This window comes from Taudactylus pleione, unplaced genomic scaffold, assembly GCF_031769625.1.
Source record: "Taudactylus pleione unplaced genomic scaffold, aTauple2 ptg000128l, whole genome shotgun sequence".
NCBI classification, from domain to species: Eukaryota; Metazoa; Chordata; class Amphibia; order Anura; family Myobatrachidae; genus Taudactylus; species Taudactylus pleione.
The window spans coordinates 8,710,577-8,737,855 of NW_028284530.1; the positions used below are offsets into that span (position 1 = coordinate 8,710,577).

General features: G+C 42.9%; 1 protein-coding gene across 1 annotated transcript in view; it reads right to left on the reverse strand.

Moving 5' to 3' along the window:
* SLC6A11 (solute carrier family 6 member 11) overlaps positions 1 to 27,279 on the reverse strand; it is a 293,906-nt gene that overhangs the window by 249,140 nt on the left and 17,487 nt on the right. The window contains exon 3 of the mRNA XM_088472769.1: positions 7,142 to 7,276. Within this exon, the coding sequence (XP_088328895.1) occupies positions 7,142 to 7,276 (135 nt within the window). The remainder of the gene's footprint in view (positions 1 to 7,141; positions 7,277 to 27,279) is intronic.

The following is a 27,279-nucleotide window of genomic DNA, read 5'->3' on the forward strand; positions in this document are numbered from 1 at the left end:
ACAAAAGAACTGGTAATTGATTTTCGCAGGAGATGTTTAGAGCAGAAATTGCCAGTGTCTATTAGCAGTCAGGATGTTGAGATAGTTGAGTCCTTTAAATTCTTGGGTATCCAGGTTTTGTCGAATCTGACATGGTCTTTAAATACACTGTCCCTAATTAAAAAGGCGCAACAGCGCTTGTTTTTCCTAAGGTGTTTGAGGGCTTCAGGTATAAGTAAAGTAACCATGTTAAACTTTTACAGATGCTCAATTGAGAGCATTCTGACGTTTGGTATCATTGTCTGGTATGGCAACTGCACTGCGAGTGAAAGGAGTGCACTGGAATGGGTTGCTAGGACCGCTACTAAAATCATTGGCATGCAGTTGCCAACTATTCATGATATTTATGGGCTTAGGGTTCTAAAGAGAACCAAGAGTATTATATCAGATCCAAGCCATCCCTTTTACGAATCTTTTGGTAAGCTTCCGTCCCTAAAGAGGTTCAGAGTATTACGGGCACGTACAAGTCGCCTGAGGGTTAGTTTTCTGCCATCTGCTGTGCGCATGCTGAATGCTACGAATGTATCTGTTTAGCTAAATTATTATCATTTGTGTATTATTTAATTGTTCGTATAACCTCTACTATGGATTGCTGTTTCACTTTTTTTTTAGCGTGATTTGTGCAATGTAATTTCGTCTGTCAAACTATTTTGCTGATAAGTAAATTCAATTCAATTAATTAAGCCAAACAGTATGCTTCTATGGCAGATACTGATTGGCTATATAATGACAGTAATGTACAGTACTGTACTTGCTACACCAACTTGGACCCTTAGACTCTGCAGCTGCCGGTAGACTCTCCGGACTAAATCTCTCCATCTCTTTTGATGGGAGTGGACTGTCCGTTGCCAGCCATAATTATATAATATGTCATAGCTGGCATGCAAATACACCCAATGTTCCTCAATACTGTTGGCGAGCTTCCTGTCCTGCCAACACACAAGGATGAGCAGCTTACCCCTACAATAAGGCCTGTAGTGAGCCGCCATATTGTCAGGAATGAGTACGCATTGTAGGAATCAGGACAGCAGGATGCAGGACAGCAGGACACCCCATAACATGTATAATACAATGTCTACTGTATAGCAGTTTACCATATAATGCATCTGGGTGGCATACAGTAGCATAGAAATGCCAGGTGATGGGAAGATGGGAGCTATGTATTGAGTTTAGTAGAGTTCCTTAAGAATATTGAACTTGAATTGCTCTGTTTTTATTTAATGCTGATTGTGCGTCTTCTGGCCAACATAGATATGTATTTTTATAAATGACAGAACTCACACACCAAGTAGAGAAGATTTAAGTGAAAAAAAAACTAGAAAAAAAAAATACCGATGTCCAAATTGACATTGGCCCTGATTCAGAGTTGGACGCTCTGAAAGAGTGCTTGCTCTGAATCAGGGTGTTTTTTTTTTTTTGGAGCAGCCTCCTGGCACTCGCATAGCTGTGGGCGACAACCCACAGCTATTGCGAGTGGCCAGGATGATGGTCACGATGGTCAAGACCATTACGACCATCTGGCTTGCGACGAGATTCTTGTGGTAGGGTCTCATGGCCGCAAGCCCCAGAGAGCTTCTGGCTCTAATAGAGCCAGAAGCTCTCCCACTGACATCACTGGTGATGTCAGTGGGGCCGCCCACAAATGGCAGGTGTTTGCATGGGAACACCTCCATTTGTGAAGCCACCCCCATGTCACGCAACCAAAATGGTGTGAGCTGTTGATCAAAATTGACAGCCGCCCCCTTTTGGTGCGAGACCCAGAGCAACGGAGCGCCAGTCGCTAGCCGGGGCTCGCGCATGCACACATGCACACATCAGAGCTTGCTCTGGCGTGTGCATGCACAGTGGCCTAACATCGACCTGCTTGCGAGCGCATAGCGCTTGCGAGCAGGTCTGAATCAGGCCCATTGTTCCTTTCTGGGCCTTGAACCTGAAGTGCCCACTCAGTAAGGTGTTCACCTTAACCACTTGACCACACACACCAGCCACATCGAGACCAACACCTCTTGTGTATGCGATGTGATGTGTACGACTTTACAGCAGGTGAAGTGTACGATACTATACAATGTCTATAGCGGTTTCGCATAAAATGCAGCTGGGTGGCATACAGTAGCATAGAAATGCCAGGTGGTGGGAAGTTGGGAGGAATGTATTGCATTCAGTAGAGTTCCTTGAGAATATTGAACTTGAATTGCTCTGTCTTTATTTAATGCTGGTTGTGCATTTTCTGACCAACACGGATATGTATTTTTATAAAAGACATAACTCACACACCAAATGATTTCTTTTTAATCCTGTAGTGAAGATTTAACAGAAAAAAAATACTGATGTTCATTGTTCATTCATAACAAAACACAGTCCAATACTACTGTATAGTGTAATGAAAGAAAGGTTCTGTCAGCCAATCAGCAGATGGCGCTACAAAAGCTTTATTAGCTATTTTACTGTGCAGTTTAGAAAAAGCGACATATGTTGGGCAGAAAGTTGTATTACACACTCTGGCTTTTCCAGCGCTTCAGGATGTTATGATGTGCCTTACTGGAGCATGCTGTGAGATACATCTCCTCGGCAGGGTGAGACTAGCATGGCGCACTACATGGCATATGGAGCAAAGATGTAGCAGGATACATTTGTATATCACCCCATCCAGTGGTCAACATGTCAGGAAGACTAGAGCCCCCTTTCCTCAGGAGCAAAAATTATTACTGACACAAAAGGAAGTAAACATATATATATATATATATATATATATATATATATGTGTGTGTGTGTGTATATATATTAGGGATGAGCGGGTTCGGTTCCCTGAGAACCAAACCCACCTGAACTTTCGGGGATCCGGGGCGATCCGAGCCCAAGCTCGGATCTCCCTGTCTGCCCCGAATCCCTCTCCTGAGGCAAAACCTCGAGATCTGCTGTCGGATCTCGAGGTTTTGCCTCGAGCGGCCATTTTAAAAAAAATGCCTTTGCCTTTAATGGGCAAAGTGCTGATTGGCTGACAGAGCCGTCTGTCACGGCTCTCAGCCAATCAGCATTATGGTGCTCATTTGCATGTAGCACGGACTCGTGAGATCCGTGCTACATGCATCTGTGTGACTGACAGTGACACAGAGCACAGATGGGTCAGTGAGACCCGTCTGTGCTGCTGTGTATTTCAATGACACAGATGCATGCACGGACCAGGAGATCCATGCTACTTGCATCTGTGTCATTGACACAGAGCACTGACGGGTCCGTGAGACCCGTCTGTGCTGCTGTGGTAAAAAAAAAAAAAAAACCTGTGTAAAAAAAGAAAAAAATGGCGTGCCCCCCCCCCAAAAAAAAGAGCAACCAGCCCCGGGCATTAGTGACCCAGTGCTGGGTGTGCTTAAATACAGGGGACATACGACGTAGGGGTCCCCTGTACTTAAGCACAACCAGCACCGGGCTAGTCAGAACCAGCGCTGGTTGCCAAAATACGGGGGACAAACGACGTAGGGGTCCCCCGTATTCTGCGCAACCAGCTCTGGGCTCTGATCCGGTCCTGGTTCTGGAAATACAGGGTAAAAAAATTAGTAGGGTTCCCCTATATGTTCCAGAACCAGCACTGGACTTTTTCTAGCGGGGGGCTGATGCCACAGCAAGGGGAGCCCTTTCACCGGGCCCCCCAGCCGCAGCATCAGCCCTGACCGCTAGTCAGCCCAGGCCGGGGATCCCTGGAGAGCTGGGGACCCCCCAATAAAGGGGTCACCCTCTCCAGGGCACCCCAGGCCCAGGCTGATAGCCCGGGGCTTTCCCGCCACCCCTGGTGGCGGTGGGTGGCGGGTTGATTGTGTGGTGTGGTGTAAATAAAGAATATCAAACATTGTCTTTACAAGTAGAATTGCAAGTCCCAGCTAGCCTGCCCCGCATGCTGGTACTTGGAGAACCACAAGTACCAGCATGCAGGGCATTAAGGGCCCACTAGTACCTGTAGTTCACCTGTAAAAAAAATGTTTAAAAAAAGACAGGACACACACACCATGACAGTATAAGTTTATTAAACATACATACACACACACACACACATGTACACATACTCACCTATGTAACATCGTCCACTTGTCCGGTAAAGTATCCATAGGGGACCTGTGAAAAACAACATACTCACCATCTCCTATGCGAGGTTCTGTCCTCTTCGTTCCAAAGTAGGTATCCCCGGACTTGGCAAAAAAACAAAACGAAAACGCGATCCACGAACTTAGTACCGGTCTATAGAACGGTACTTCGCGAATGAGAGCTTAGCGGTGGGGTATCACCATGGAAACCCCGCTGCTAAGCGTTCATTGGCTGAGAGAGGTCATCTCCCGTCTCTCAGCCAATGAACGGCTCCCTCCATTGTAGTCAATGGTGGGACCCGCAAGGTTATTAAAGTTTACCCTGCGGTTCCCACCATTGACTACAATGGAGGGAGCTGTTCATTGGCTGAGAGACGGGAGATGACCTCTCTCAGCCAATGAACGCTTAGCAGCGGGGTTTCCATGGTGATACCCCGCCGCTAAGCTCTCATTCGGGAAGTACCGTTCTATAGAACGGTACTAAGTTCGTGGATCGCGTTTTCGTTTTGTTTTTTTGCCAAGTCCGGGGATGCCTACTTTGGAACGAAGAGGACAGAACCTCGCATAGGAGATGGTGAGTATGTTTTTTTTCACAGTCCCCTATGGATACTTTACCGGACAAGTGGACGATGTTACATAGGTGAGTATGTGTACATGTGTGTGTGTGTGTATGTATGTTTAATAAACTTATACTGTCACGGTGTGTGTGTCCTGTGTTTTTTTAAACATTTTTTTTACAGGTGAACTACAGGTACTAGTGGGCCCTTAATGCCCTGCATGCTGGTACTTGTGGTTCTCCAAGTACCAGCATGTGGGACAGGCTAGCTGGGACTTGCAGTTCTACTTGTAAAGACAATGTTTGATATTCTTTATTTACACCACACCACACAATCAAGCCGCCACCCACCGCCACCAGGGGTGGCGGGGATAGCCCCGGGCTATCAGCCTGGGCCTGGGGTGCCCTGGAGAGGGTGACCCCTTTATTGGGGGGGTCCCCAGCTCTCCAGGGATCCCCGGCCTGGGCTGACTAGCGGTCAGGGCTGATGCTGCTGCTGGGGGGCCCGGTGAAAGGGCTCCCCTGGCTGTGGCATCAGCCCCCCGCTAGAAAAAGTCCAGTGCTGTTTCTGGAACATACAGGGGAACCCTACTAATTTTTTTCCCCTGTATTTCCAGAACCAGGACCGGATCAGAGCCCAGAGATGGTTGCGCAGAATACGGGGGACCCCTACGTTGTTTGTCCCCCGTATTTTGGCAACCAGTGCTGGTTCTGACTAGCCCGGTGCTGGTTGTGCTTAAGTACAGGGGACCCCTACGTCGTTTGTCCCCTGCATTTAAGCACACCCAGCACTGGGTTACTAATGCCCGGGGCTGGTTGCTCTTTTTTGGGGGGGTGCACGCCATTTTTTTCTTTTTTTACACAGGTTTTTTTTTTTTTTACCACAGCAGCACAGATGGGTCTCACGGACCTGTCATTGCTCTGTGCCAATCACACAGATGCATGTAGCACGGATCTCCCGGGTTCGTGCTACATGCAAATGGGCACCATAACGCTGATTGGCTTCCTGTCTGCCACTGCAGTGCCACTCCTAGATGGGCCACGTGTTTGTGCCGCCCACTTGTGTCGCTTAGCATAGTCATCCAGCTACCTCGGTGCAACCTTTTGGCCTAAAAACAATATTGTGAGGTGTGAGGTGTTCAGAATAGAGTGGAAATGAGTGGAAATTTATGTTATTGGGGTTATTAATAGCGTAGGAACAAAAAAAGGCCCATTTTATGTGATTTTAGCGGTTTTTTTTATTTTTTAAGAAAAAATCCAGATCCAAAACACAAAACCCAGAACCCAAAACACGGAAGGGTGGTTTTGGCAAAACCAATCCAGATCCAAAACACGAAGAAAGATCCAGATCCAAAACCAAAACGCAAAACACGAAAAGTGGCCGGTGCACACCCCTAATATATATATAGCTGTATATACTGTGTATATATATATATACTGGAGCCGAGCCACTTCAGCCTCCACCACAGCCCTGCCCCTGCTTTAGCCGGCCCCCTCTCCTTTGTGTCTCTCTGCTGTTCCCTGCAATTCCCACCTGCTTTGGCATGTCTCCAACCCCCTCCCGTCCCCTCATCCCACTCCCGACTCCCATACTTACCCCGGGGCAGTCTACCTCTCCTAGGACAGACCATCTATAAATATTTATACACTATGTAGACAAATGTGATTGGACACCCCCTCTGAAGTGAAATGGTCTCTGTTGCACATGAGTTCAAAATGGCCACTAATGTCATGATTTTGACAAAAACACTTCATAAGGAGGCCCATGCACTTGCAGTTCTATGGAAACAACAAATGTTTTTTATCAGAATGACAATGCCACCTTTCATGTTTCCAGGGCAATGCTGGACTGGTATACATAAAATTTGGTAACCCAGATGGACTGGCTAGCTCAGAGTAAACATCTTAACCCCATTGAGAACCTCTGGGATGAATTGGAATGACGGGTTCATTCTAGGTCAACTCGACCTTCTTCATTCTCACAGTTGGTCACTGTACTTAAGGTGTAATGGCAAAACATGCCGCCTGCTGTTGTCCAGGAAATTGTGGACAATTTGCCAAGAAAGGAATCTACAATAATCACTGCACGTGGTGGACCTACAAAGTACTGAATTCAATAAAATCTTGTTAATGTATTTGCTGTCAGTGTCCAATTACTTTTGTCTATATAGGTTACATACTTAGTGCCCTCAGCAATAATGGATTCGATATAGATGTCAGCGGCCACGGCTCTCACTGGACTGATATCTGCATAAACCATGCAGGTGACCCCTGCTGTATGTCAGCATTTCAGTTATACATATATCGCCCTATTTGTGAACCCACCTTTCCTGGCAGTCTCCTAAACTCTAATGTAAGATATTTTTTTGTAATATCTGCCACCATTACCATGTAGCTATCATATAACATATATGCATTCCTCTTTGTGTATATACTGTAGGAACTAAAAAGGGACAAATAATATTCATACCTTCAAACAAAGGACAGACTTTTCTCCAGCATGTTATCCCTCCTTCACTAGTAAACTGTCCCAGCGCAGTCTCCAGGAAAAATACTGGTATGCCACAGAATATAAAGAATACCACATATGGAATGAGGAAAGCTCCTGAAAAACAACAGTAGGCAACTTGATTAAAGATACAATAAGGTACATTAGTTATATATAGTATATTCAGGTTGTGATGCTTAGAGATAGAGGTCGTGAGGGGTCTCGATGATGCATCTCCATCCGCTAAGTCACCTCTTGCTCTGCTACTCAGAGCATGCATATAGGGCTGGCACATGAGCAGTGAAGCTCCATTTTTACTTTCAGGGACTGATATGCATACTCATAAGAGTACATCATGACCCAACTGAAGGGACAGTGTAGAATCACCCAGGCTCCCTTAATATGCATCCATGTGGCCTGGCCACTGTGAGATATGCCACTGGCTAAAAATGTTGGTATCCAGAATTATTTTCAATCATATAGTAGATTCTCAAAAGTTTTCTATTCCTGTCTCTACAACCAAGCTTGGCGTAATCACTTATAGCCCTACCATACATTTTATCGGGGATCATTAATTGAATGAAACACTGATAGTTATTTAATATGGGTTGCGGTCAATATCCTGACCACAGGGATTCCGGCACTCTGAATGCTGGTACCAGAATCCCGACACTTGTCAGAATCCCAGCGCCGGCATCCCAACCAGCCGGAATCCTAAAGGTAAGTAGCGGGGTTGGGGGAGGGTAAGGGGTTATTGTTAGGCACTAGGTGAAGCGTTAGGGGTAGGCACTAAGGGGGAGGGTTATTTTTAAGGTGCGGGGAGGGCGAGGTTAGGTTTAGTCACTGGGGGGGAGGTTAGGGTCAGGCACTGGTGATGAAGGGTTAGGGAAGGGAGAGAGGGAGGGTTAGAATACTGACCAACAAGTGTGGGGATGCCGGCATTGGGATTCTGACCACCAGGATCCCGAGCACCGGCATCCCATACCTATCCCGTTTAATACCAACTCCAGACCACTTTTAAACTTAATTCTTCACTACAAAATATAGCAAGACCCTTATGATATGTAAATAGGCATACAGTACAAGTACAAACTTCTAACTCCATAATCAGCAGCAATCTTAAATTTCCAGAAATAGTTAGGAATTCGAGTGGATAAAAGGTCTTCCAGATAGGTAGCATAAGTGGATTGAGAGATGGTCCTAATTCATCCTGATTTCTAATGCAAAAATTGGGAAGTTTGGTACTGAGCAAAAACATTTCTAGTTCATAGTAATACACTAAAAGTTTCTCAACCCAAGCTCATTTTATCTCTTGCCAATGTTATAACACTGTTTAAATGAGTCTGAATGGTGGAAGTCATGTAACTGTTTAAGTAAATGAAATAAGTTACTATATATGAAAGAATAGTAATTAGCCCCATTCTTTTGTTTTTTGTTTTGATTAGAAAAATCTTCATTATGTTTTGGTTTTGGCTGGTTCTTGTATTTATACAATGAGAGGGTCAAAAATTTGTGCTTTTGAGTTGTTCCTCATAGGTACTCTTCTAACAAGATCGTCGTTTTCTCACAATGTTATCCACAAATTTGTGTATATGGAATTAAATAAACAATGAATCCAAATCAGTGGGGATCACAGTTAATTTTTCGGTATAGAATGAAAAATGAGGCCAGAGATCTCTATGATAGAAATAGTCTCTTTATAATCAGACACGCGAGGACCGGACTGTTAATATAGTCACTTATCTTGAAAAAGGCGCCAGCGTAGCACCGAAATGCGTTGATAGAGTGACTGGGGCGACATATCCAGGCCATACATATTTCTGCCACCCACCCCATGCTGAACACCCGGGTTTCATTCTGTGTGATTAAATGGAAAGATTTGATAACATCTGAAGGAGGAATCTACAGGGAGGACAAAGATACCTTTATATGCTTCCACTTAGTGTTACTGATGTAAGCATACAAGTAAGCAGACTTATATCTGCCTTTTTATACCACACATATAAGGGTGCTGTCATTTCCCTTCAATCACCTTCTGATGGATCCATTGGTGATTATAAAGAGACTATTTCTATACTGAAAAATTAACTGTGATCCCCATTGATTTGGATTCATTGTTTATTTCATTCCATATACACGAATTTGTGGATAACATCGTGAGAAAACGATGATCTTGTTTGAAGAGTACCTATGAGGAACAACTCCTAAGCACACATTTTTGACCCTCTCATTGTATATATATAAACTGTGAAATTGGTGTTTCTTTTTGAAGGTTGAGTGCTGCATTGGAGTGTTGCGCTGATCATATAGCATATCTTTTTATATATCACTATGGTTCTTGTATTTGTTTATTTTTCATTTTGAATTTTACCAAAAGAATGCAAATTAGAGCAAAATATTAGAAAACAAAATAAAACGTATGTGTTTTTTTTGTTCCTAAATAGTATTTATATAATTTACATGCTTTAGCAATTCACAAATATTTACAGTATATATATAATTTTTCCTTATTTCAATTAGTTCCTGTTTGTGCTAACATGGTCACTCTGGTAAACCTTTGCTTAACCCAGTTAAGTGTCACACAATATGAACAATTCTAACAGTATTATTGTCTATGTATAGTCTTTTCCTTATCAGAAATATCCTATACACATAAGCACAGGTATTTCAAATCATATAACTTCACCCATCTTTACAAATATCAGAATAATTAGCAATATATACTCAGAGACATTTCAAATCAAATTACATCACCATGATGATATACTTACATGTATTTTCATTATTTAATGAACTCTAATATAGTGAAGCACACGTGAAATCTCCATGACTGTATAACACCATAGATCAATTTTTACCAGCCTTATGCACAGTAACAGGGCATGTCAAGTCATGCAAACAAATTGGCTATAAAACGCCTGGTAATTATTATTATTATTATTATTATAATATAGACATAGAAATGAAACACATACTAACATCCAGATTTGCAATTCTGGGCTTGATGCAGCACGTGGACCTCTGCATCTTTTTCTGAAGGACCCTGTACTTGCTGCTCACTGATTTTTTACCATGTGATATGTCCATGGACTTCTGGCTGCTGTCAGGGGCGCTGAGAGGGAAGGGCGGGTAGCGATGACCAAGATCTGCATCTCTGTAGGGGCTTGGTATTGTAGGGAGGCATAGCCATGCCCTCACCATGCTGTGGCCATACCTTGCTAAGCGACGGTCATACACCCACTATGTTGTGGTTAGGATGGGTACGGGATGTTGGAGCTTGGGATCCCGGTGGTCGGAATGACGCCGTAATCCCAACAGGGTTATAATACCGACACTTGTGGGTCAGTACTCTAACCCACCCCCCCTTTCCCTACCCAAACCCTCCCTCGCCAGTGCCTGAACCTAACCTCCCCCAGTGCCTAAACCTAACCTCCTCCTACCCGCACCCTAAACCTAACCCTTCCCCCTTAGTGCCTAACCATAACCCTCCCCCTAGTGCCTAACTGTAACTCCTAACCCTACCCCTAACCCTCCCCCCAACCCGCTACTAACCTTTGGAATTCTGGGGGTCAGGATTTCGGCGCCAGCATTCTGAGTGCTGGAATCCCCACGGTTGGGATATTGACTGCATCCCATTGTAGTCATACCCCTCAGAGCTTGAGTCACCATTTTGCAACATATACATTCCAGAGATCAATGAGATGAGATGGGATAGCCGTGTCCCCTCCTGTATGCATGTCACCCACAGCATCCAGGAGTCTCATCGGTCCTGGCTCTCGTAGCTGTGCTACTGATTTATTGTTATACACAGAGGCTTCAGCAGGACAACCAAATATCCTGAAACATTTTTCCTTACTGTATTTTCAGATCTGAGCTAGATTTGGATATGTAAAACTCTAATCTGCTGGCTTAACCTGAATAAAGACTGCTGATGCTTAGTTTATGAACCAGTGGGTTTGGTTTTTCATTGGTTTTGCAACCTGACTATTTACAAAGGCCAAAAGCGCCACGAAAACATAATAGAACCACACTTCACTTTAGAATAGAATAGAATCTTGATGCACCAGCAATGTTATATGCGAAAGAAAGAATAGAATAGAAACCCCTGATTTATCAAGATGTGGTTTTTAAAACTGACTTATAACCAACAGCAAACCAACCCAAACACTTGACTAGGCTCAGATGGGCATGATTGCTGAAACAGCAGGTAATTTAATTAATTTTGACAGGCAAGATATACTGACAGAAGTGTCATCCAATTGAGCCATATATGATTATGATGTTTTTTGCCAAACTTGACTGGACTTTAATAGAAATAAACACAAAAAAATATAAAACACTAAAAAAAAACAATTACAACACACACAGAAAACACATACAGGACTTAAAAAAAAAAGTCTATCGTTCTTGGACGTGAACCCCTTAATGTTAGGGATGCCAGTATAGAGGAGCCTTGATGATTGGCCTGGCGCTTATTCATATATTTGCAAATGTATGTAACTAATACCTCTGAATCTCTATTATCATGTTGGATTTAATTATTGTTTTTGCTGCAGTGTGCTGGGGGGCAAATCTCTTTTTTCTGTGTTCAGTGTAAACCCCGCCCTTTACAAGCACCTGTGTTATGCAATTAAACTGATTTGAGCAACTACCATATTTTTTTGCAGTTTGGAGAGGCATGAAGGGAGTCAGCATTAGGAGGATGTGCTGATCCTTATAGTGCCATGTGGAGGGTTTTTGGGGTACCTCCAAGGTAAGTTAGCTCTCAGCTTATATATGTACTGTTATCATGTAGTACACCAATTGTAATTATATGACCCAGTGTGGGTGCTACCATTATGCAGCAATAATTATTTTGGGCTGAGCGTTTGGGAGTGGGGCCCCCGGGGGGGTTCTGACTGGACCTTTCTCATGGCATCACCACTTAATTCACATAGAATACTTTTATCACTTCTCTATTTGTTTGTATATTATTTATGTCATTTTAATTCTTTCTCATTTCATTAACACTTATTGATTTATCCTTACACATCTTTTCTTTACACTTCACTATCACCTTTTCTGCTTTTTCGTGTGATGCCCTGGGGATGGCCCTTGGCTGGAATTTTTTTGGGGTGCCTTGCTTCTCGGAAGTGAACCCCTTAATGTTAGGGACGCCAGTATAGAGGAGCCTTGATGATTGGCCTTGCGCTTATTCATATATTTGCAAATGTATGTAACTAATACCTCTGAATGTCTTTTATCATGTAGGACTTAAGTATTGTTTTTGCTGCAGTGTGCTGGGGGGGCAAATCTCTTTTTCTGTGTTCAGTGTAAACCCCGCCCTTTACAAGCACCTGTGTTACGCAATTAAGCTGATTTGAGCAACTACCATATTTTTTTTGCTATTCCATATTCCATCCATCTCTGAATCAGACCCATTATGCAGTTGTTGCCCTGATCCGTGGATCGGCCAGATAATTGCATACTGTATGTCCGGCTTAAGCTGCAAGACAGGGAAAACAAATACAATATTTGCTAGAAAAGAGTTAATACATGGTATTGGAAGTGGAACTACTAACCTTGGTTTTAAAAACTCAGGCCCTGATTCAGAGCCGGACGCTCTGAAAGAGCGCTCGCTCTGAATCTGGGCATTTTTTTTTTTGTGTGGCCTCTTGGCCGCTCGCATAGCTGTGGGTGATCACCCACAGCCATCGGACTTGCGATGAGACCCTTGTGGTAGGGTCTCTAATAGAGCCGGAAACTCTCCCACAGACATCACTTGTGATGTCAGTGGGGCCGCCCACAAATGGCAGGCGTTCACTTTTATTACCACATGGCCATGATGGATATTAGCCAAAACTGCATATTTCACAAACATTAAAAATGAAATTTTTGGCAAATATACAACTAAATAGCTGCTTTATATATAAAAACTAAGAGACTGTCAATTGTTTTTTCTATATGCATATTACCCTTTTATAAGCAAAAATGAGAACTGTATTGCTAAAAGAATCAACAAGCTGCTATAAATAATTGGATATCTCATTCACGTTTAAAGTTGTCACACAGGTGCAGCAGTTGAACAAACTCACATGGAGAACGAGTGTGCTGCTTGAAACCTCTATATCAGGTTAAACAACAGAAGCTAAACACTGTGTATCAATTTGTATCCGAGTACAAAAAATATTAATTGCTACAAAAGTATCTTCACAACTGAATACTAGGTAGAATCTATTTGCCTACTTGTTATATGTATCAATTTATGGTAAACCTTAAATAGGCATCAATGTCTATGTGAAATAATTGCCATTGATTTAAAAGAGGAGTTGTTTGATTAAGTGAATGTTTTTTAGATCTAATACGGTGTTTTAATTATGTTGACATTTTTTTTTAGAGTTTTATATATACATTAAGTCAATTATATGTGGTATATACAATCTGATTGAGATTAATGATTAATCATTGGATTATAAATATTGCTGGCCGGCATTTGGTATATGTTCATTGAAAGAATATATTTTAGAAGATATTAAGTTGCTAATAAATACATATTTAATTTTGCTGTTTTCAGCGCTCTCTCCTCTTTCTATATATTTTGTCACATGTTTCCAACTTTGTTGTGCTCAGATAATACATTGAAGTGCCAAAAGTCATGGGATAGCAGTATGTAACAGTAATAGTAGGTGGTGCCACCATATTGTGACATCTTGGAAATGCCCAGACTTGCATAAATTGTAATCTGATATATCGTTAGTCATTTTGAACACCTGCTAGGGAAGACGATGGTGTCACGCGTGTACTGGTAATACCTCATGAAAGACATTACCATCCATCGTGGCCAGCGCAGTGGCCAACAGCTGCCTAATGATTGTGATCAGCGGCATCTGGCCAGTATTGTACGTGGTAACAGACAAGCGATACTTGCTAGAATCACTTCACACATTCAATGCAGGGGGTACCAGATGCATATCCAGCAGGTCAGTGCAGCATTTTTTAGCTTCCATGAGATATGGAGCAGAAGACCCACCAGAATGCCCTTGTTAACACTATGACACTGGACACAGCACCTCACTTGGGCTTGTGTCATTGCTAATTGGACCCTGGAGGACTGGCAACATGTGGCATAGTCCAATAAGTCATGATTTCAGTTGTATCGGGCTGATGTTAGGGTTCAGTGGTGGGTAGACCCCATGAGGCCATGAACCCCAGTTGTCTACAATCACTGCGTAGGCTGGTGGTGGTTCCATAATGGTGTGGGGTGTGTTCACGTGGCATGGGTTGGGTCCGCTGGTCCACCTGACTACGTCTTTGACTAGTAACTGATATGTTCCATTGCTTCATCAGCCCTTCATGGATTTCATGAACCAACACAATGATGGAATATTCCAGCAGGTTGATTCATTGTGTCATTGTTCCCAAGTTGTCCACAATTGGTTTGAAGAATATTCTGGAGAGTTCTGACGAATGGTGTGGCCACCACGAATGCCCAACATGAATCAAAGCAAGCATTTATGAGACGTGGTGGAGAGTCCCTTTCACACCCAAGATCCTGCATCTACAAATATCAGGGAGTTACAGGAAGCTATGCAGATAACATGGGTCGACATCTCTCCAGAAGTCTCCTGTCCTTATGTGGAATAAATGCCACGTCGAGATGCTGCACTTCGCCAGGCTAGAGGGCTCAAACACAATAGTAGGCACCTATTTCATGACATTTGACACTTTAGTGTATATCTCATGCAGCAGTTGAAGAAACAGACACCTCTAAGAAGAATGGACATGAAAGATCCAGACAGTGCCTCTATAGAGGACAAGAAAAAAAAGCATGTTTAAGGATGTAGAGGTTGCTTCTAGAGGCCATTGTTTAAAGTTAACTAATTGTTTTGTAAAATCAGTCATCACAGAAGTATAGTGTTTAGGGAAATAGCAAAATGAATTAGCATAACAGAGACATTTATGTATGCTAAAACCAATTAAACTAACAGAAACCTTTTCAGAATCCATCTGATATCCAGAGGTGGCAATAAAATATCCCTAAACTGAAATATGCAATTGCTAAAAAAATATATTTTGTTATTTATACCCCTCATTCCACCCAAGATAACAGGGGTCTAATGTGGCCCCATCGTACGCCAATGCGTATATGTTCAAAGCTGAACGTAATATATATTTTTCATCTAGGGTATCGAGTTGTATTAAATTTTACGCTTGGTAAATAGATGATATTTTCATCATATGGTCAGGATCTAAGAATTATTTATAGAATTAATATGGATACACAAAATAATTCTGATAATCCTATCAAATTTACGCATTCCATTGATGAAATGAGGGTGACATTCTTGGATGTTGAGATACTTAAAAGTCGTACTTAATTAATGACATCACTATTCAGCAAGGCAACAGATGGGAATATGACTCTGCATGCAAATAATTTCCATCCAAGAGCTTCAAAATATGGGTTAGGCTATTCCCAGTTTTTACGTGCTCGACGTATCTGTAGTGACGTAGATATGGCTTTGGAAAAAATTTATGAAATGTCTGCTAAATTTCTAAAACAAGGTTATAAGAAAGAGATGTTGATTAAGGCAAAAGCTCGAGCATTGTCATTTTTTCGAGAACAACTGTTACAACCAGTGGTTGAAGTGGGGCGGTATACGGCGGTATGACATACCGCCACTTCCCGGCCCCACTTCATTTTAGCCGCAGAAGAGAATGCACCAGCGCTGGGATGCAGTATGGCATCCCAGCGCTGGAGCAGCGGCGGCAATGTGCAGCGATGTGTCCCGCAGGGGACACATCTCGATCAGCAGCTGGCATGTAGCCAGGACAAAGCAGTCACCTGGTCCCGGCTGCATTGTAAGCAGCGCATTCTGGCTGCCAGCCAATTACAGGGCTTGTGGCCGCCAGCCAATTGCAGGGCTTGCGGCCGCCAGCCAATCACTGTGCTTGCAGCCGCCAGCCAATCACAGGGCTCGCGACCGCCAGCCAATGAGAAGCTGCCAAGTGGCAGCTTCTCATTGGCTCGCACTACTGCAGCTGCAACAAAGACCCGGTGCTCCTGGCAGCTCCGTCCCAGCAGCACAGGACAGCAGTTCCTTTGAGTTGTAGAAAAAAAGCATTATTGAAAATAAAATAATTTTTATGTAAAATAATTTCCATCAAAAGCAAAACAAACTCTATTGGAGGACCTACATAATGTGGACTGAAGGAGAGAATCTCTCTTGTGGCATTCAAGCCATCTTAATGTGCAATGTTCGTATAGAAACTTGTGACATCAAGCGTCACCAAGATGCAATTAGTGGGTGATTGGCCAAAAATATCAAGTTTATTCAAAATATCAGTGGCATGCTTTAGAAAAAAAGAAGGAGTGTTTTGCACAACTGATTGTAAAAAGTAGTCCACGTATTGTGACAAACTTTGGCATAAGGACCCTCTGGAGCTGATAATAGGTCTGCCTGGTGGTCGAGTCAGTGACTTGTGCACTTTCGGTAATATATAGAAGAGGGGTATATGTGGAAAATCTTGGGTCAGGAAGCGAACAGAGTGTTCGTCTATCCAGCCATTATTGAAACCATGGGATATAATAGCATCAATCTCCACCTTAAATCTGTCAGTAGAGTCAAATTTCAATTGTTTATAACAGCTATGATCAGTTAATTGACCCATGGCTTCGCTCACATAGTCATCATAGTTCAACACGACCACACCACCACCCTTATCTGCGGGTCGGATGACTATGTGTGCGTTGTCACGCAATTCCTTGATCGCCAGATCCTCTTTTATGGAGAGATTAGGTCGAAAAATCTTAGGCCTACGAATGAAAGAGAGCATGTCCTCCCTGACCATTCTCATAAAGGTCTCAATGGAGCCATTATTTGAGGGCGGATCATTAGTACTAGCCACTCTAAAGGGACTGGTCTGGTCAGACACACTCTCTCTCTTAGCCAAAAAATCTTTTAACCTGAGGGATCTGTGAAAATTATAGAGTTCTTTCTCATAGTCAAGAACAAGCTGTTTGAAGCTTTTTACAAACGATAACCCTTTAGACAAAACAGATAGTTCATTGGGAGTAAGTATGTGTTGGGAAAGGTAACAAGCTGTTATTTCCTCGGATTTCTGGGACCCATTCCCCCTCTTTTTGTGCTACTGCCTCCCTCTCCTGAAACATCTCTTCCTAATGGGCCACCCTTTATCTTGCTCTGTGTTGGATCTCGCTCTCCTAAAAAAGATCCTTTATTCTGGGTGGAACTGTCAGAGTCACTATGTGATGTGTGCGACTCAATATTTGTAAAGTGCATCTCCGCTCTCCTATGTGACCCAGGCCCAGTGCGCCAAGGATGTCTGTTGCCTTGATTAAGCAACCACGGATAAACCTTCATTTCTTTGTAATCATCACAAACTTTCCTGTATTTAGCCTTTCTAAAATAGAGCAATTCTGTTTTGGAATTACTGATAGTGTTATTAAGTTTGGCCAACCATTCATTACTGGCATCCGCTCTTAAAACATCTATGCCCACTGTTTCACATTCTGTAATCTCTTTTTTAAAATTTTCAATATCTGAATTAACTTGCTGTACTACTAGAACCATTAAGTCTAGGCTGCATTGATTTAATATCATACACCATTGGTGGCAGAATTCTTTATTACTTCTGCCCAATGTTGGTTGGTTATGAATTCTGAAACCCCTAGGGATTAACCCTTTTTTGTGATATTGTGACAGTGTCATGCCATGTAGTTCTAATTCAACAGCCCTTTTGTGTATTTTCATGAGGTCATCATAAATCTCTGTAGGTGTATCAACATCAAAGGCCAATTGTGATGTGTTAGTAAATAACATTTTAGACACATCCTTATCTAATATTCTCTTGGTGCCAGTAAAGTCTGCAGATCCTAGATCCAAGTCAAAAATGATTATACAGTGTGAGCAATCTCACTCATATGGGTGTCAATAATGTCAATCGTAAAGAACAATATCCAATGGTATCAAGAGTATATCCAAAGAATAGTAAAAAGATTTCTTTGTTCTGGTGCAATCCGGATACAAAAAACAATTTGAATAATATTAGCAAAGAGAATGGAGCACACACAGCTCACTTAAAAACAACATGTGCAGGGTCAGAAAAGTTCATTGTAGCAAACGGCCCCAATTGCTGGTGAAAAGGAGCCAGGACCAGCATGCCGTAAATGTTAAAGCATTTAATTAGCCATCATAACAAGTAATCATGTGTAGTTACAGAGAGGTACAAAAAACGGCTGGAAGCAATAGTAAACAGGTTGTACTTAGCAGTTCAGATGCACTTGAAGAACAACCGGGGAGTCATGCTCTGAACCCGGACCTGCCCCGACGGACGTTTCGTCTAGCTTCACCAAGGGACTAATAACTAACCATCCAAGACAGTAATAAATACCTACAAACATAGGTGACAATACAACTCACCTGTGCATTGCAACAAACGGTGCCAACATGTACAAGCAGGGTCCCACATGTGCATGCACGTCCTGGTCAGCCGCACCAGCGTCACCAACATCGTGCCCACTGATGACGCGGCAGAGGTAACCATGGAAACGGCTAGCAACAAGACACCACGACCATGTAACCGGCCACTGACATGGCCTCACTGTGCAGACACAGGGCAAATCCCCACAATACTTAAACAACACATACAAAAACATGCAAAATGTTTTATAGCAAAAAACAAAGAACGCTTATAAACATAATATAATAATCATCCCGAAGTAGTAGCAAATATCAGTGATTTGAACTAAAAGAAAGTGCAGATGAAGTATGATTAGTATAAGAATAATAGCAATGGGTCAAAGAACGCCATAAGTTGGGAGTGTGGAGAGTACAACCAATTGGTTATTGATGTGTAATTAAACAGTTAACAAACCATACAAATTTTAACCTAAAAAAGCAGAAAAAGAGAATTTCTCGATTAGTCCATGGGGAACCATGGTCCCAAGCTTGTAAATCCAGCTGCATTCCTGTTTTAGAAGCATCCTGTGTCTATCTCCACCTCTTTAAGGAGGAGGCACATGATCAAATGGCATAAAACAGAAGTCCTTGATTGCATGACCACTTAAGACAAATTGTCTAGCCACTGGAGGCGTGTTACTTTCCAGCTGTGTGTAAGCTTTTTTAAATCAATGCAGCCTAGCATTAATGGTTCTAGTAGTACAGCAAGTTAATGCAGATATTGAAAATGTTAAAAAAGAGATAACAGAATGTGAAACAATGGGCATAGATGTTTTAAGAGCGGATGCCAGTGGTGAATGGTTGGCCAAACTTGATAACACTATCAGTAATTTCAAAACAGAATTGCTCTCTTTTAAAAAGGCTAAAAACAGTAAAGTGCATGATGATTACAAAGAAATTAAGGTTTATCCGTGGTTGCTTAAACTAGGCAACAGACGTCCTTGGCGCACTGGACCTGGGCCACATAGGAGAGCGGAGATGCACTTCACAGATGTTGAGTCGCACACATCACATAGTGACTCTGACAGTTCCACCCAGAATAAAGGATCTTTTTTAGGAGAGCGAGATCCAACACAGAGCAAGATAAAGGGCGGCCCATTAGGAAGAGATGTTTCAGGAGAGGGGGGCAGCAGCACAAAAAGAGGGGGCAGGGGTCCCAGAAATCTGAGGAAATAACACATACTTACACCCGATGAACTATCTATTTTGTCTAAAGGGTTATCATTTGTAAAAACCTTCAAACAGCATGTTTTTGACTATGAGAAAGAACTCTGTAATTTTCAAAGATCCCTCAGGGTAAATGATTTTTTGGCTAAGAGAGAGAGTGTGTCTGACCAGACCAGTCCCTTTAGAGTGGCTAGTACTATTGATCCGCCCTCAAATAATGCCTCCATTGAGACCTTTATGAGATTGGTCAGGGAGGACACGCTCTATTCCGTTCGTAGGGCTAAGATTTTTTTACCTAATCTCTCCATAAAAGAGGATCTAGCGATCAAGGAATTGCGTGACAACGCACACATAGTCATCCGACCCGCAGATAAGGGTGGTGGTGTGGTCGTGTTGAACTACGATGACTATGTGAGCGAAGCCATGGGTCAATTAACTGATCATAGCTGTTATAAACAATTGAAATTTGACTCTACTGACAGATTTAAGGTGGAGATTGATGCTCTTATATCCCTTGGTTTCAATAATGTTGGATAGACGAACACACTGTTCGCTTCCTGACCCAAGATTTTCCACATATACCCCTCTTCTATATATTACCGAAAGTGCACAAGTCACTGACTCGACCCCCAGGTAGACCTATTATCAGCTCCAGAGGGTCCTTATGCCAAAGTTTATCACAATACGTGGACTACTTTTTACAATCAGTTGTGCAAAACACTCCTTTTTTTCTAAAGCATGCCACTGATTTTTTGAATAAACTTGATATTTTTGGCCAACCACCCACTAATTGCATCTTGGTGATGCTTGATGTCACAAGTCTATATATGAACATCGCACATGAAGACGGCTTGAATGCCATGAGAGAGATTCTCTCCTCCAGTCTGCATTATGTAGGTCCTCCAATAGAGTTTGTTTTGCTTTTGATGGAAATTATTTTACATAAAAATTATTTTCTTTTCAATAATGCTTTTTTTGTACAACTCAAAGGAACTGCGATGGGGTATAATATGGCCCCATCTTATGCAAATTTTTATATATATATATTTTTGAGAAAAGACACATTATGCAAAACAGAAATTTTTCATCATATATTTCTTTTTATGTTAGGTTTATTGATGATTTGTTTATTATTTGGACTGGAGGAGAGACGGCTCTTAAGGCGTTCGTGGAGAGTCTCAACCAATTTCCAGGGTCCATTAGATTTATATATAAATACAGTGTGGATACAATTGACTATCTAGATATGTGTATCAAAATAATTAATGGAAATCTCAAAGAAAGAATATCCACTGCTGATATTGGCTCTCTATCTTCAAATAGAGTCAGTTGGCTCAGTCGGCAATGGGGAGAATTCAGAATCACAGGATGCATAAACTGCAAATACATGAGGACGGTTAGTACTTTTACACATCCAAACAGTGGATTGGAGTTTAGCCTTCAACACAGGATGTGTTTTGACATTAATTTTGTGACTTACATCATAATTTGCCCATGCAACAAACTATATGTTGGCAAGATGATCCGTATGCTGAAGGAACATATCTCTATGTATAGGTCTTTGATTAAGAAAGCTTACACACAGCTGGAAAGCAACACACCTCCAGTGGATAGACACTTTGTCTTAAGTGGTCATACAATCAAGGACTTCTGGGCCTGATTCAGAGCCGGACTCTCTGACAGAGCACTCGCTTGGAATCAGGGCCTGCCCTCTGGTTTTGCAGAATGGCCTCGTGGCCGCTCACATAGCTGTGGGTGACCACCCACAGCTATAGTGAGTGGCCTTGATTATGGTCGGGCTTGCGACGAGACCCTTGTGGTAGGGTCTCGTTGCCGGAAGCCCAAGCTCAAACAGAGCCAAAAGCGCTCCCACTGACATTACTTGTGATGTCAGTGTGGCCGGCCTCAGATGGTAGGTGTTCCCATGGGAACGCCTCCGTCTGGGCAGCCATGCCCCTGGCCCACCCACCAAAGGGGGCATGCTGTCACTCAACATCGACAGCACGCCCCCTTTGGTGCGAGACTCGGAGCGATGGCTTGCCCGTCGCTATCCGGGTCTCATGCATGCACACGATGGAGCCAGCTGCATCGTGCGCATGCGCACTGGGCCACCATCGACCCACTTGTGAGTGCATAGCGCTCGCGAGCGGGTCTGAATCAGGCCCTCTGTTTTATGCCCTTTGATCATGTGCCTCCTCCTAAAAGAGGTGGAGAAAGACACAGGATACTGCTAAGACAGGAATGCAGCTGGTTTTACAATCTTGGGACCATGGTTCCCCATGGACTAAATGAGGAATTCTCTATTTCTGCTTTTTTAAGTTAAAATTTGTATGGTTTGTTAACTGTTTAACTACACATCAATAACTAATGGGTTGTACTCTCCACACTCTCAACTTATGGTGTTTTGTGACCCATTGCTATTATTGTTATACTAATCATACTTCATCTGCACTTTCTATTAGTTTAAATCACTGATATTTGCTACTACTTCAGGATGATTACTATATTTTGTTTATAAGCATTCTTTGTTTTCTGCTGTGAAACATTTTTGCATGTTTTTGTATGTGTTGTTTAAGTATTGTGGGGATTTGCCCTGTGTCTGCACAGTGCGGCCGGGTCAGTGGCCGGGTACATGGTCATGGTGTCTTGTTGATAGCCATTTCCGTGGTTACTTCCACCGCATCATCAGTGGGCGTGATGTTGGTGATGCTGGTGTGACTGCCCAGGACGTGCACGCACATGTGGGACCCCGCTCGTACCTATTGGCGCCGTCTGTTGCATGGCACAGGTGAGTTGTATTGTCACCTATGTTTGTAGGTATTTATTACTGTCTTGGATGGTTAGTTATTAGGCCCTGATTTAGAGCTGGCTGCTCTGACAGAGCGCTCGCTTTGAATCAGGGCCGGGCTATTTTTTTTTTTAGAACGGCTTCCTGGCCGCTCGCATAGCTGTGGTTGACCACTCACAGCTATTGCGGATGGCCAGGAAGATGGTCGCGATGGTCAAGACCATCATAACCATCGGGCTTGCGATGAGACCCTTGTGGTAGGGTCTTGTTGCCGCAAGCCCCAGAGAGCCGAAATCTCTCAGACTGACATCACTCGTGATGTCAGCGGGGCAGGCCCCAAACATGGGAATGCCTCCATTTGGGCAGCCACTCCCCCGGCCTGACCACTCAACATAGACAGCACGCCCCCTTTGGTATGAGACCAGGAGCGACGGCTTGCCCGTCGCTATCCGGGTCTCGCGCATGCGCACGATGGAGCCGGGCTCCATCGTGCGCATGTGCTCTGGGCCACCATCGACCCGTTTGCGAGCGCTCAGCACTTGTGGACCGGGTCTGAATCAGGCCCTTAGTCCCTTGATGAAGCTAGACAAAACGGCCGTCGGGCTGGTTCGGGTTCAGAGCATGACTCCCCGGTTGTTCTTCAAGTGCATCTGAACTAAGTACAACCCGTTTATGATTGCATCCAGCTGGTTTTTGTACCTCTCTGTAACTACACATCATTACTTGTTATGATGGCTAATTAAATGCTTCAACATTTATGGTGTGCTGGTCCTGGCTCCTTTTCACTAGCAATTGGGGTCGTTTGCTACCATGAACTTTTCTGACCCTGTACCTGTTGTTTTTAAGTGAGCTGTGTGCGCTCCATTCTCTTTGCTATATCTATATATATATATATATATATATATATATATATATATTATATATAATATATGTACAGTATATATGTTTAATAGGTTGGCTTGTGCTTAAAAAAAAGTACTACTGCTGGTGCTGTGCTGCTTTAAGGACCACATAGCGACACACTACATTCCATATATATATATATATATATATATATATGTATATATATATATATATATATATATACACCATTGTGTCACCAGTGTACTATATACACTCCACTGCCCCCAACTGAATTTATGCACAGTTGTGTGCTCCAGATACCGCACACCACCTGCATTAACCCACTCCTGGCTGGGTCTGTCATACTCTGTGATTCTGCATTGTATACCTGTTTCTTTCACCCCTGTGTTGACTAGCATCCAGTGTTCTACCTGGTTAATGAACCAGTCACTGGTTAAGCTATTCATCATGTGGGCCGACCTCCATCACACACCGCTGATACCTATCAACACCATAGGTTCTGCCTAAAATTGCATGTGGACTATTATGTCAAATTTTGAGAGCAAAAAGCTACAACCCAAATAAATGGAAAGGACATGGAGGAGAAACAGAAATTTGAAAACCTAAACCTCACATAGGGGGGACATCAGGTGTCCCTTCTCATATATAATGATATTATACATAACTTCAGCCCAGCCTTGCTCCAGTCCTGACCAGTCACACATCTGTAGTTAGGATAAACCAACATTGTGGGAAAGCCCACATGTCTACAAAACACAAACATACTGAACCTACAGTATCCAAACAATTAATTTATAGGCTCATACACACTTAACAATAAGCTCCATGACCAATATCATTACAGTAAGTGTTTCCCCTGCACTGCCGGGCTCAATGTCATTAACGGCATTGAGCATACACACTGAACTATATCATTAACGAACGATATTGTTCAGCGATGGCACCCTCCCTCATCCCCAAATTTGCAGAACCTGACAATTATCATCAAGTTTCCCTGCAAGTACAGGTGATAAAAGATATCATTAACGATCTGCGGGAGCATGCACCGTTAACGATATCATGCATACACACTGGACGATATTGAACGCGATGAACGATAACGATATCGTTATCTTTGACATCATTCAATTTATCCATCTAGTGTGTAGTATGCAGCTTATCTTAACACCCGATTGCTCAGGTACTCAAATCTAGCTAAGTTTTAAAACTGTCTTCCATTATGAATAATGTGTCTCTGAACTTCAATTTAGAGTGCACATTCCAAGTTTATTTTCAGATCCATTTATTTAAAAGCAGCAGGTTACAATAGAGTAAGTTGAAGTATTCAATGCTGAGAGGTTAGCAATCATTGCCTGTAATTCCCAGCCCACCTCCACCACCTCCTTTTCAAATTCTCTTTTCTTGTATCATGTTAAACTACTATGTTAGCAGCTATAAGCCTATCAGTGCCTGCTCACACAATCACTGGTTATATTCTTGAAGCTGACAGCGTAATTTGTTTTCACAATTTTCATGTACCAGACAACACTGTGAGACGGTGCTGGAAAAACACAAGGTTAGAGCAAGGAAGAAATCACAAGGAACGAGAGCATATAAGAATGTAGTGTAAATAAAACAAGATAATGCAAATTAAATCAATAGACATTTTAACAATAATACACTGAATCAGGCAGGGTTGGATTAAAGGAGGGGCAACAGCCCCACACACAGAGAGGCCCCCACACAGGGTCGGTGTGACTCTGCCAAGAACAGGTGCCCAGTGGCACCTGTTCTCAGAAGGGGGCCCAGCTGCCGTGGCTGTGTTCTATTGCATGCAGCAGTCAGTGCTGCTGCATACATCGCAGAGCGGCTCCCGACTGAGGGCCTGATTCAGGCCCATTAGCTAGGCTGCATTCGGACATAGCCTGCCGATGTTTGCAATCTGCGCATGCATATAAGACGATTGCTCCTTGTACACAGACGCCTTGCTAGATTGAGTGACAGGACGTGCCGTTTGTGGGTGGTGACAGGGGTTGGTCGATGGAAATGGGGGTGTGGTGGTGCAAACGCAAGCGTGTCTCTGCATCTTAACGCTGTTTCAGGGGCGTGCATAATTAAGATGCAGCATCATAATGTAGTTGCAAATTATGAGGTCTTAAGCTAGGTACACACCTAAATGATGGTGCGACCCAGCCACGTGGCGATACGATGTAACAATATATCGCATTGGCATATACACTTCATGATTCGCCATGCAAGAATGCAATATGTTAATGCAATATGCTTAATGTAAGAATACTGCAGCGTCTGTGATATTGTCCCATCTGATGTCAGATGGGGCGGTGTAATAAACGATGTCTGTAAATGATAGATTGGGTGTACACACTATGCAAAGGTTGTAGCATGATTGCATGATATATCATATAATGGGCCTTATTCAGAGATGAACGCAATGGCGATTACATATGCAGATCGAGCGATTGTTTGCCATCACACATGCATATATTAAGCCACATGCGCAGCGTTCGCATGCACAGAGGAATCCATCGCACAGTGAGTGACAGGCTGCCAGCGTTTGAGGGTGGCAATGGGGAGTGGTCAGAAAAATGAAGGTGTGGCTGATCGTCTGAACACCATTACTTGGGCGTGCATAAATTAGCCCTTGCAAGCTCCTATGCAGCTCTTCGTGTCAGGAGAGCTGCCAAGGCTGTGGCAGGTCAGACCTGCCACAAAGGAAAGATGGCCACTTAATGTGTGTCGATGTTACCGATGCTTACCAAGGTAAGCGACATTGTATGCATGTGAGAAGGCAGCTGTGGGCGTCTTTATACCAGCTGTACTTTGGCAGGCATCAGCATATTTCACAGCTGCATTCCATGTGAAATCACAGCTGCAATCGCATTAGCGTCCATCTCTGAATCAGTCCCTGTGTGTAGCTGTCTCTTGAGTCTGATTTACTGGATTAAACTGCCTGAAACTGCTAAAGGCATAAACCATGAAGCATCATAGCTTCATTGCACCATATGTACTTGCTGCTTGCAAATTGTGCTGGTGTGACGTGTGCCAAAATATGATTCTGTGCTAATCTCAGTATCATTCATCATGTGTATTTTAGTAGTTTATACAATGCAATTAAATGTATTTGGTGAAAGCTTCTTAATATTATGAGAAAATAAATACATTGCAGCAGAAAGCCCTTAAGCAATTCTCATTTGGACAGAGATTGTGCCTGAGCTGGCAGCATATCCCCAAATGACAGACAACGGGGCCTTCCTAAGTATTTGGATCTGTTTTTTACATTTTGGGCCTATTTCTGAGCCACACGCAATTCCATATGTTGCCGCATCTAGCAAATTTTAGCAAACTGCGTTGTACAGAACATACACATGTGTATTTCTGGACAGACAGATCTCAGGCTTTTCTCTCTTAGGGAGATGTCCAAAGCCTTGGAGAAAGAAAAAGTGGAGATTGAAAATGTACCAACCAATCAGCTCCTGCCACTTTACAGGCTGTGTTTGAAAAACGACAGTTAGAAGCTGATTGATTGGTATTTTGTCGTCGTCCACTTTATCACTCTTTAAGGCTTAATACATCTTCCCCTGTGCGAGAAATAGAAGCGAACATCTTGTGGGAGTTTTATGTAAGTGTCATGGGCATCTAAACAGAGTTGTGTCATTCTTATGAGTAGTGTTGCCTATTTCAGATGGATCTCTTGCACCCAGCATGGGGTAGGTGTAAGTGTTGATACTACTGATGACAGATGTGCACTGCTAGTGGACGGGAAACAATAGAGAGCTACACATAAAGCTGCTCTTATAGTCGCATTATGTGAGTAAAATATCCACTTTCCGAATGCTGAT